The 12,669-nt window shown below is 45.8% G+C and overlaps 1 protein-coding gene across 2 annotated transcripts in view; it reads left to right on the forward strand.

Moving 5' to 3' along the window:
• The window catches only part of PLXNA1 (plexin A1), a 507,337-nt gene that overhangs the window by 460,856 nt on the left and 33,812 nt on the right, over positions 1-12,669 (forward strand). Inside the window, exons 22-24 of one of the 2 annotated variants that reach the window (XM_085624414.1) lie at positions 1,658-1,724; positions 11,416-11,562; positions 11,766-11,822. In XM_085624414.1, coding sequence (XP_085480540.1) covers positions 1,658-1,724; positions 11,416-11,562; positions 11,766-11,822 — 271 coding nt within the window. The remainder of the gene's footprint in view (positions 1-1,657; positions 1,725-11,415; positions 11,563-11,765; positions 11,823-12,669) is intronic. The other variant, XM_085624415.1, reaches the window with a different exon arrangement.

Consider the following 12,669-nt stretch of genomic DNA (forward strand, 5'->3'; position numbering starts at 1 on the left):
TGCTTCTGAAAGTGTCTAGGAGTCTGAAAATGACACCTAGACAAGTTCAGCATATTTCTGTGGGGCCCAACTTCTTGGTAGTGTGGACGGCGTTCACCCTGTGAAAATAGTGGGTGGATGCTGTGCACCCCGGAATTGTGCCCTGGTTGGTGTCTTTCACTGGGTGCCTGGTTGTTTCAGTCAGAGTCCTGGTGATTCAAAAATAGAAACTTACCTTGACTTTTACTGGCACATCTACTAATGTAACATACAGGCTAAAACCCTGAGTAGGAACCAAATGGCTATCTGTACATCATCCTTAGTAGTAGTTAATGCAAAATTAATTCACACAACCTTTCGAAATTTGGAGTGTATTTTTATCCATGGCGAGGGGTTAGTCGACCGTTGGCTCTGATAATTTCTTTTGGTCAAAGAAGTCAAGGTGTATGAAAGAATGACAAGGTCTCAGATTTTTTTTTTACTTCATATATTGTGACTCTTTCATGTAGAGATTTCCATTGAGACAAGTCATTTCTAACCGGTGTTTTCAACTGTGTAGTTTTGGACGTGTCATGTATGTGCATGTAACTTGCATGATCGGGTTAAACAATTAGCGGCGATACTACGTGTCTCTCGGACCTCTTTGAAGTGCTTGCTGTCCTTTTTCCCCAGCACCCTTCCCCCAGGGGCGGCAATCTGAGGGATAGCCCCGGGCGCCACAAGCTCTAGCTACGCCTCTGCCTGTAAGGGAGCTACAGCAAGTTACGCACGAGTAGTTTTGGTGATAGGTTTTGGTAGTTTGGTCCATATTTCACAGGTGGGATCTATTTTCTCTAATTTGTTCTTTGAGTCTTATTTTCAGAAATGGATTTGCCAGTCATCATGAGGGTTTTTAATGTAATGAAATGCTAACAAGATATCCCTTTTCTAAAATAACTTGTGTGCATTTGTACTTGCGCGGATATCCTTGTACTGGAAACTGGGAAATAAAGTTGACCGTTTAAATACTGCCCTCTGCTAATCGAACTGGCTCATGGAACTTCAGTGCTCTTGGCTAGGGCAGTGGCTAGCAGTTCATGGGCACAGCGGCCCTCTCAACCTCTGAGCACCTGACCAGTGTACGGCAGTGCAATGACTAGATGCCTATTTCCCCTCTTCCAGTGGGGAGTGTCAAAGTTTGGGTGCTTCAGAAACACACGGTGAAATAACTCTCCTAGCTCTATTCAGCATCCTGAGATGCCTGCCAGCCACTCAGAGAGCTGGGCTGAAACCACCAATCGCATTTCACGTAGTACTTGGCCAATATCCCAGGTTGAATTTCCTTGTGAAATGTTTGTGATTTAGTGCTTGTTACTGTTGCGGCACAACAAGCTCACTAATTCTTGTTATGGCACGCTTTACCGCCTGCGTAGACTGTGGCTGCTCTTACAGTGAGATAAGCAGCATTGTGTGGCCTTTCTTTCATCTTTGTTCTCTATAAAGAAGGACGTGTGACGTTTTGTTCCTGGATTCTTCTGTCTGACTATGTGTATCTCATGCAATGGAATAATTCTATACACTGTTATTGTCACCATTACATATGTCGTACACGTGCAGTAATTTGATTGAATTTGATACATTTTCTTCACTGTGCCTTTTTAAAAATTTGTTTATAATCCCTTACATTTTTTTCTTGCAGAACGGAGTCGGTGGCTGAGAAAATGCTGACCAATTGGTTCACGTTTCTTCTGTACAAGTTCCTAAAGGTAAGTACAGTGACCAGTCTGTTGCCGGAAGCGGGCCTGGGTTGAGGATCTGTCAATGTGATGCTGACATTGTTGTGATGGTGATGCTCTTGTGCACATGTGATAGAAAGGGACCGGTGATCAGCTGCACACTAACGGCTTGCATTAGCAGAAGTTAAAAAATGATGCTAGCGAAGTATCTCAGATCCTTGCGATCACAAGTACAGTGGACGCCCTGCATCTCAACTCACTTGGACCGGTCCACTGTGACGCAAGTTAGGATACAGTTGATGTAAATATGTCTCATAAAATTAAATTGCCATCTTGATCTTAACCCATATTTATAAAAACACCAAGGATTAAATCCTCAAGGACATGGAGATGACTTAACTTATCCACCAATGCACGAGTATTTGCAATGGCTTCTGAAAAACAAAATTTTGGGTCAAAGTTTGTCAATTTTTCTCATTCATTCAGGTTAAGATTTGAATACATTAATTCACACGGAAATTCTTCCTACAGGGACCCCTATGGGCAGGCCTGCATCTGGCGTTGCGCTGGCTCTCATTGTATCATTTTGTACGTTTCTAGAGTTCTGGACGTGTTCATGGACACCCCACTTGATGGAAAATCCATGGACCTTTTTGCAGATACCTTGCGACTTCTTGGGGTGCTTCTCAGCATAGCTGGAGAGAGACCATGGAGTCAATCAATCATTAGATTTGTAAAGCTCTTGTCACCCGTGAGGGTATTTAAGTTTATGTGAGGCACCAGTGAGACTCGTCTAGATCGACATGAAGTGTTATGCGAAGGTGGAGACGTATGAGTGAGGTTGCATCAGACCACACCTTAGAGAAACAAATTTAGATGGTCATACCTGTCTCCTAAGAAATGAGGTTTCCATCCAGGTATGCCAGCTGTAGGTTTTTCCCGCCTTCTTTATATTTGTTTTTTCCCCCCCCACTGAGTTCAGCTCAGCTGGCGGTAGCCGTAGGGCAAGACGCGTTATTGTAATGGCACTCAGTGTCCCTAATGCAATCTGGGGATAACTCCAAGCCCTAGTGCTGTCGAAACACCCACCTGCGTGTTCCGCCTCTAAACCACTTCCCATCTCCAGCCTCTGATAAAATAAAACCTTGCAATGATTTCATTTTCCCCCTTGAAAGAGGCTCTGACAGGCTGGAAATCAAATCCAAGGCCCAGCGCCTTCTGCGGCCTGCAGTGGCATTTATCAACCCCTTAATGAGACATTGCAGGAGAATGAGAAGCGGGAAAAAAAAAACCTCAAGTGTTGAAAAATTCACTGTATTAGCTGCCTGATGAGCTGGCGCGTGTCACTAGGACACTTTGCATGGGAGCAGCTCTCTTCATACCGCTTTGGAGGGCTTCAGTCTGCCGTTTACATCTTTTTCACCCCCCAGATATGCAAATTCCGCAATTGTATTTACTGATAATTTCCTGTAATGGTCTGCGAGTCGAGTTCTGCACACACAGTGTGAGGGCACGCCAAGGACTCCCTTGGATTCTATGAATCGTAATTACCAGACATTTTCATGGAAGCGAAAATGTGGTGTTTGTTATTTTGGACGCTCTGAATTCTGGGTAAAAATAAACAGTCGCTGGTTCTGTTCATACGTTTTAAAAAATAAGCGAACATAACGCGAAGCAAGTGCCCAGAACTGGCCTGCTGAATTATTTTCGTTTTTAATCTAGGATTTTTTTTTAATAGGGTACATATAGTTTTGCTATTTTTGGCCACTGGGTGAGCATCTCAGTTTACTACCTGATCCTAACTTCGCAGATCTCCAAGACCTGTGAACTTTGGGGTTTCTCCATTGCCACCTCCTCCCCCGGTCCTGAGGACAAAAATGGGAAGATGGTTATCCCTGCCCGCTAGATTGTGCTGCCCCTGAAATATTGCCTTTTCTAGCCTGTGTTGAATCCTGTGCTTCCACACTCTTCAGGGCAGTTTAGGGGCACAGTTCTGTGATCACCCATTGGTTAGTCAAACCTGCCAATAGGCAGTCTGCGCCGTCAAACTCAGACATTTAATTGATTGGCCTGTGTCCTCCACGGGAGCGGCAACACCTTGAGTCGCACACGGGCAGTGCAGAGAAGCGGGCCAGGCAGTGGTTTTGACCACCCTCGTGTCTGTTGCCTAGGGATTAGGAAGGGATCCACCAGGGACAGATCTTGGAGAGGATAGAGGAGCTGAACTTTGACTTGGCTAAGTGTTTTGTAATGTGTTTTACTCCTCCCACTAATTTAGAACATGTACATCTTGGAAAAGAAAAACAAAAGTATTGTAGGATTGAGTAGATGCGAGAAGTAGAAGACAGTTCACAGCGTGTTAGGCTGCGACTGGTGGGGAAGGGGCTGTTCCTAGAAGTAACGAGTTCTGCTTCAGAGCTCACGTCAGCAGTGGGTTTCTTGTCCTGATGCAAAGCTCGCATCCAGTAGTTCTCTCCTGCTGCAGAGTTCACCCTGGCCAGGACCCTTGAGCTGCACAGCTCACAGTCACTGATGCTCTCTTGTCCTGCTCCACAGCGGCGAGGGTTGTCCTGCTCTGCTGCTTTCCTGGTCTTCTGCAGAGCTCACGTTGGCCGTTGCTTTCCTGGTCTTCTGCAGAGCTCACGTTGGCCGTTGCTTTCCTGGTCTTCTGCAGAACTCACGCTGTCCATTGCTTTCCTGGTCTGCTGCAGAGCTCACGCTGGCCGTTGCTTTCCTGGTCTTCTGCAGAGCTCACGCTGTCCATTGCTTTCCTGGTCTTCTGCAGAGCTCACGCTGTCCATTGCTTTCCTGGTCTTCTGCAGAGCTCACGTTGTCCATTGCTTTCCTGGTCTTCTGCAGAGCTCACGCTGGCCGTTGCTTTCCTGGTCTTCTGCAGAGCTCACGTAGGCCGTTGCTTTCTTGGTCTTCTGCAGAACTCACGCTGTCCATTGCTTTCCTGGTCTTCTGCAGAGCTCACACTGGCCGTTGCTTTCCTGGTCTGCTGCAGAGCTCACGCTGTCCATTGCTTTCCTGGTATGCTGCGTAGCTCACGTTGCCCATTGCTTTCCTGGTCTTCTGCAGATCTCACACTGTCCATTGCTTTCCTGGTCTTCTGCAGAGCTCACACTGTCCATTGCTTTCCTGGTCTTCTGCAGAGCTCATGCTGTCCATTGCTTTCCTGGTCTTCCTGCAGAACTCACGCTGTCCATTGCCTTCCTGGTCTGCTGCAGAGCTCACGCTGTCCATTACGTTCCTGGCCTTCTGCAGAACTCACGCTGGCCGTTGCTTTCCTGGTTTTCTGCAAAGCTCACACTGTCCATTGCTTTTTTGGTTTCCTGCAGAGCTCACGTTTTCCATTGTTTTTCTGGTCTTCTTCAGAGCTCACGTTAGCCATTGGTTTCTTGGTCTTCAGCAGAGCTCACGCTGTCCATTGCTACCCTTGTCTTCTGCTGAGCTCGCTCTGTCCGTTGCTTTCCTGGTTTCCTGCATACCTCACACTGTGCGTTGCTTTCCTGGTCTTCGGTAGAGCTCACGCTGTGCGTTGCTTTCCTGGTCTTCTGTAGAGCTCACTCTGTCCATTGCTTTCCTTGTCTTCTGCTGAGCTCGCTCTGTCCGTTGGTTTCCTGCATACCTCACACTGTGCGTTGCTTTCCTGGTCTTCGGCAGAGCTCACGCTGTGCGTTGCTTTCCTGGTCTTCTGTAGAGCTCACTCTGTCCATTGCTTTCCTGGTCTTCTGCAGAGCTCACACTGGCCACTGTTTTCCTGGTCTCCTGCAGAGCTCATGCTAGCTGTTGCTTTCCTGGTCTTTTTCAGAGCTCACGCTGGCTGTTGCTTTCCTGGTCTTTTACAGAGCTCACGCTAGCCATTGCTTTTTTGGTCTTCTGCAGAGCTCACGCTGGCTGTTGCTTCCTGGTCTGCTGCAGAGCTCACGTAGGCCGTTGCTTTCTTGGTCTTCTGCAGAACTCACGCTGTCCATTGCTTTCCTGGTCTTCTGCAGAGCTCACGCTGGCCGTTGCTTTCCTGGTCTGCTGCAGAGCTCACGCTGTCCTTTGCTTTCCTGGTCTTCTGCAAAGCTCACGCTGTCCTTTGCTTTCCTGGTCTGCCGCGTAGCTCACGTTGCCCATTGCTTTCCTGGTCTTCTGCAGAGCTCACTCTGTCCGTTGGTTTCCTGATCTTCTGCAGAGCTCATGCTGTCTGTTGGTTTCCTGATCTTCTGCAGAGCTCACGCTGGCCGTTGCTTTCCTGGTATGCTGCGTAGCTCACGCTGGCCATTGCTTTCCTGGTATGCTGCGTAGCGCACGTTGCCCATTCCTTACCTGGTCTTCTGCAGAGCTCACGCTGTCCGTTGCTTCCTGGTCTTCTGCAGAGCTCACGCTGTCCTTTGCTTTCCTGGTATGCTGCGTAGCTCACGTTGCCCATTGCTTTCCTGGTCTTCTGCAGAGCTCACGCTGTCCTTTGCTTTCCTGGTCTTCTGCAGAGCTCACGCTGTCCATTGCTTTCCTGGTCTTCTGCAGAGCTCACGCTGTCCATTGCTTTCCTGGTCTTCTGCAGAGCTCACGCTGTCCATTGCTTTCCTGGTCTTCTGCAGAACTCACGCTGTCCATTGCTTTCCTGGTCTTCTGCAGAGCTCACGCTGTCCTTTGCTTTCCTGGTCTTCTGCAGAGCTCACGCTGTCCATTGCTTTCCTGGTCTTGTGGAGAAGTGTAGCTCACTGGTTAGAGGAGGCATACCCTGAAGCAGAGATCAGACCCGGGACCTGGGTTCGATTCCCGACGCGGCAGGGTCCAGAACCCAATTGTCCACGGACTCGATAATTCTCGCTTCGGTGCCCACTCTAAGCACGAGTTCACACTATGCAGCTCTGGGCAACAAGCCTGCTTAATCTCCACAACGGCCCCCCGCGGCGGGATGCCTGGCTTTCACCTTGGGGATGCCCAGTACGGGTTATCTTACAGGGAAAAACCAGGACGGGTTCCCAATGCAAGCGCCAAGATGCCCGTAGGGTGATAGCTGCGCTCTATAAGTACCTCAATCAATCAATCAATCAATCAATCTTCTGCAGAGCTCACACTGTCCATTGCTTTCCTGGTCTTCTGCAGAGCTCACGCTGTCCATTGCTTTCCTGGTCTTCTGCAGAGCTCACGCTGTCCATTGCTTTCCTGGTCTTCTGCAGAGCTCACGCTGTCCATTGCTTTCCTGGTCTTCTGCAGAGCTCACGCTGTCCATTGCTTTCCTGGTCTTCTGCAGAGCTCACGTAGGCCGTTGCTTTCCTGGTCTTCCTGCAGAGCTCATGCTGTCCATTGCTTTCCTGGTCTTCTGCAGAGCTCACGCTGTCCTTTGCTTTCCTGGTCTGCTGCAGAGCTCACGCTATCCATTGCTTTCCTGGTACCTCTTTCTCAACCTGGCATTGTCATGCGGGATGAGTAGTTGCCCTGTGGACCCCCAATCCTCGTTCCAAGGCTATCACCAGGAGAGCGGCAGGTGGTACTCAGATGAGGCCGCGAGGGCATCTCCATCCATGATCCTTGCGGTCTGATCCTACAAGAGCGGTCTGATCCTACAAGAGCGGTCTGATCCTGCAAGAGCGTTGCTTCCCTCATGCACTGGCAGACTCATCCTGATGAAATGCAACCGCTGATCGGGGTTGCTGCCTCGCGATCATCACTCGCGCCTCCTGTTACGAGAAGCCGCTATTAATAAACACCGCTCCAGCCAAATTGGGTCGTCTTTCTTCCCCTCCATCCTTTTTCTTCCCCCCTCGCTCTCTTCCCCTGTCCCCGAGCTGACTTAATGAAGCCAAGTTTGCAAATGAAACATCATTTCAAAGACAAGCGCCTTGTCAGAAGGTCTGGAGATGATGCATGCCCGCTCCTGCTCGTTAGCAGCTGTCTCTTTAATTACTGCAGATGCTAACGAGATGCTAACAACATATGGTGACAGGGAGAGCATTTGCTCTTTGCACCAAAGTACAATTTATTTATTTTTTTAAATGGGAAGAGGTGGGGGAAAAATTGACATGGAAACCCTCCCCCCACCTCCCCCCCACCCCTTTTCAATTTCTACTTTACATGAAAATGCAGATTTCTGTATTGGGATTCACTCCATAGGCAAAAGTATAAAGTAACTGGAAAAATGTAGTCTGATGTAACTAGACATAGGTCCTCAGACAGCTGAAAAGGCTCGATAGACAGCATGTAACTATTTATTTTCTCTTTAATTAATTAAAAACGGGTTCTAAAATTGATTTAAAATGCATAAGCTTTCAGTCAGAGACACTTTTTTTTTTTGGAACCAGAAAGAACGACGTACCTTTGTAATCTAAAAGTAGGTGATAATGCGCTATAGAAATCCCAATTACCATCTATAATCTGAGTTGTAAATGTTGCCTCCTCACGTTTAGAGCTGGTAGATTTCCTTTGGGAAAAAGCTTTTTTTTCTCAGTTTTCAATCATCCTGTGGACTTTTAGTTTATTGTGACGGGTTTTCCAGGGATGGAGGTACAATGAACAAAACTTGATTGCATTGTCATTGACTTTTGATTATTCTTCTGTTTTCACATAGGTACTTAAATTGGACAATCTCAAAATTATAAACAGGATAATCTGGGAAGTTAAATATCCGAAATATTGTCTTTTTCAGAAAACATGGCCACCTGTTTTTCAAAATTAAAATTGACGAGTTCACCCCAAATGTAAAGTGTCCATTGAGCATTGATCCTTCCAGGTACCTCAAACTGTCAAAGGTTCTGCACTCCCCCCTAACTCGTCCAGCGCCCTCCGCTGGTCCGCCCACAAAGTAATGTCTTTCTGTGTACGTCATTAATCACAGTACTCCATAGAGCACAAGTCAACTCTGAACTCATCAGACCACACCTATGTTGAGAATTGGCCAATCTCTTAGTACATTTCCTTTACGGTGTAACCCCAACCTTACTAAGTGGAAAAGTGTTCTGTCACATGACCCCGGTATTCTCCAGCCAAAAGTCAAGTTTTTTAAGCACTCATTCGAGAAAGGCAAGTGTTTAGTCAAAGAAGCTTCGTTACTCATGCCCACCTCACCTCTGATGTTCATTCATAGAACTTCGAGTCCACAGCCAGCCAAAGGCCAACTTCATCCATCCAGGACATGATTTCAAATCAACCTCTCAAATGACAACTATTCAAGAGCCCCCAGCCTAGATTAGCTGCACAGTCACTTGTGCCCTTCACCCCACCGCCCTTCAAAGTGAATGTGCATATTTCTTTCAAGGACAAAGTTTGTAGGATTGGAGATTGTAACATGCATCTTCCACACACAATAAAATTATCATGTTCAGCAAAAAAATTAAAAATGCCTTCCTTCTCTTGTTGTGCAATATTTTCTGTATTCACTCGGAAGTGCATCGTCTGATTGGCCAATCACAAAATATACACCTATCCTCAAGAAGCAATTAAGAATAGGAAATGAATCATTGCACCCAACTCGCCTTGTCGAAATTGTGTACAAAAAAGGACAAACGGAGGGAAAAGGCAAACCAGAGAGCACATGCTAGCATATGAAACAGTAGATTTGCCCACTCCAAAGAACACTTGCTAAGCTCCCGAAGAAACTATTGATGAAGTTAGACAGTCACCCGCTGTGTCACTGCACCTGGTTCATTATACGCAATGGTTTCTGATCAGCTTTTCAGAGCGGCACATTTGTTAAACTTCAATCGAGTCCTTCATTAAAAGCTGACTCACAGATTCCAAAGTCTTAAAATGGTCTGTGACCAACAAACAGATCCCTTAGTAATTCCTTTTAACCCCTAGAAATATTCCAGTCAAAAGCCAAATGTATTCTCTGGACAAATCTTGAACAAAAAAATTCAGTTGCTTGCAGAATGAAAACCTGTGGACCCACGTCTGTTCTCTGTTAAAAGTTGAACTGGTCTGATTGCCCACCAAGCCCCCGTGGTGCATTTCTGCAGGAATACCGGATTTGCAGAATACCATCTGTTCTGGCAGAATTCAACTTGCATCCGCCAGGTTACCACAGCAGCTATGCAGTATAGACATCAGTCGTCCATCTCCCATGACTGCGTCTAAATGTACTGGCCTGGCAGGCATAATATTTTCAGAATCTTGGTACCAAGAAGTTAATCAAACATCCTCTACAACTTGGAGGAGGTCAATAGACCGGCGACTTTCGCCTTGAAGGTATATCGTGTAGGATTTATTATCCTTGTTTCTCGATCTCTGGTTTGGCCATATTCAATATTTCACCTCTATCCCAGAGCCCATTGAGTGGCAGTCTCATGTCCTTAAATCAAGGGGCGTGTAGACTGTCACACCCCTTAATGTTTTGGGGCTTTTACTTTGTATCTTTGGAAGAATATGGCGGGTGCCTCCCACTCAGAGTTGATTGTTTATAGAGGCCACGCTGGCCTAATAGACAGCCCCCCAAAGTACTCACCTTCAAAATGGCTAGCAATGTTATTTTTCTACTTGCCTCCCTAGTTATAACATGGCCAGTCATAACAGCCCTGACCATATTCTCATCGGCTCATGGCCGTATTTCTGCATAAAAATCTGTGCTGTCCAAGATAGAGGGGCAGATTTCTAGGATAACCATTGACTAAAGTGCAATGTAGAATCCTATATTGTAAATGAATCTTATATGGATATTTTGAACTCTAGCAGGCATCCAGCCCACCTGGACCTGTCTTGGGCCCCCCTGACTTAACCAGCGTCAAACTTATTTAACTGGTGCTGCAATTTTTTTTTTTAATAAGTTTTTGTGTTTGAACAATACTTCCAAAATTAAGTGCATCAAGAGTCCGATTTGGAGACCATTTGTACTTTTTTAAAGCGTTTATTACTCGGTCATCGGTATTTGGCGCGCTCGTGGAGATGTGTTGAGTGGTGAATGGTTTTTGAAAGAAATCCAAGGTGATTATATGCTTTAAGTTTATCGGTACTTAGAAGACTGAATTCAACATGTGGCGAGGGATGTGTGTGGTGGAAAAATAAGGCAAAGTCCAAAGACCGTTGATAAATAAATGTTTCTTGCTGAGAGTATTAGACTTCAGTGGCTTGTTTCAACTGTAGACTCCGCATGCGGATCCATTTTCAGAGCAGCTGTTGAGGTGACCAAGAAATACATTTTGCAGTGTGAATCTATTCTAGATTCACATGCATTTCCACCATTTACTGGTTAGCTCCAGAAAACTTCTTCAAAACATTTGTGGACGTTTCTCATACGCAGAGCTAATGTTTTGCACTATGACACAGACTGCAGGCCCATAATCCCTCAGTCCATGTCTGCCATCTTTAGATTCTTTATGCTGACATGGGGTTGGGCGGGAGACACGAGTAAAGAGTTGAGTGCTGGATATAAAATGTAGACTGCATACCCCCAAACAAACCTTATCTGCCTCTGCTTATTTTTATCAGTCTACCACATTGCATCCAGCTTGTGAACTGCTACCGAAGTCACTGATTTGCCACTATACTGTTGTGTTGTCTGCCAGAGGTGTAGGCAGATGTGCAGAATAAATTAGCCTTGGCTATACTTGCAGTTGACCTCTGTGTTCCTGCTTCTGCAGGCTCATTTCTTCAATTCAGAATTTGATAGTGTAATTTTGTTGCATTTTGTGATGTGTGGTTATGAATGAGCATTGACTTTTGCTGTATTCTTTGGATCTGCTAACACACAAAACTTTGACTCCAATTGACCTGTTACTACTTACTCTTTCACCAGGAGTGTGCCGGCGAGCCGCTGTTCATGCTGTACTGTGCCATTAAGCAGCAGATGGAAAAGGGACCCATCGACGCCATTACCGGCGAGGCCCGCTACTCCCTCAGCGAAGACAAGCTGATCCGGCAGCAAATTGACTACAAAATGCTGGTTAGTGCAAGAGAGCCTCACAAGAGGAGGGCTTGATACCTTAATCAGGGCCGCTAAGTGCAGCTTTTTAAACAAAGTGTTTAAAGTGCTGAGGTGCTTAAGCAGAGAGCAGTGTGTTTTTCATTTGTGTCTCTCTCTCTTTCTTTCTCTCCCTATCTGTCGTACCAAACACTAATCTGCCCTGCTCACTTAATGGATTGAAGAAACCTTGCCTTGACGAAGTCGCGCTCAGCGACGAGCCATGTTGCCGTTCACCTCAAGTAAGTTCCTTCGCAGCACCTTTTGCTCCTGCACACAATTTAAACAACCGAGCCCGTTGACTTAGAGCTAGTCCTTTTCCCGACTGGTTGAGAGTGAACTCTTCGAAGATATTGTTGTGGCTGGTTTCTTCAATCCATTTTGTGTACCAAAGTCGGCTGAGTTGCCTAGGCCTTATGCCTCATGGTTGTACGCATGCGCATCTCTGCTTTACCCACTTGGCATGGATAGGTTGACGAGACTTTAGTGAATGGCCATGTTGCACATACTTCTAGTTGAGGATCAAAAAGTTGTAGTTTTGTGCGTGTGTATTGGAATTTGACTATTAATCACAAAGTAAGACATTGCTCTAACCATACTACAAAGATTCTTTTTTTAGAATTGCAGATAGTCAGCAGTTTGCATTGTAGTGAAAGCTGAGCATTTGGAATGTCCAATTAACAAATTGGAGTTCTGATTTTGTAGTTGGAAATTTTGCTTCTGAATCCTACAGATTTCACATTTTGTTTAATCTGAGCAATCAGAAATTTGAATATTTCACAATTCCTGTGATTGTGGTTCCTGTGCCACTAGTTCCAACACATTTATTTATTGCGGTGTAACTCCTTGGGTTGGCCCGCAACATTGACCGTTTCACTACACCTGTTAAATTGAGTCTGGTGGAAAAAAATATTGAAGGCTTGGAGTTCAATGTAGGGTTTCTTTTTTACGTTTTAGGTTGTGTTCTTCAAATAAAAATATTTATAATATTGTACTGAAGCAAAATCATCATTTGTGAGCGACATTAATATTGAATTACATTAATTTCCCGGTTAATGTCACTTTATGGCCTGTTGAATTTTTAGTACA

Source organism: Triturus cristatus, chromosome 9 (genome assembly GCF_964204655.1).
Source record: "Triturus cristatus chromosome 9, aTriCri1.1, whole genome shotgun sequence".
Taxonomy (NCBI): domain Eukaryota; kingdom Metazoa; phylum Chordata; class Amphibia; order Caudata; family Salamandridae; genus Triturus; species Triturus cristatus.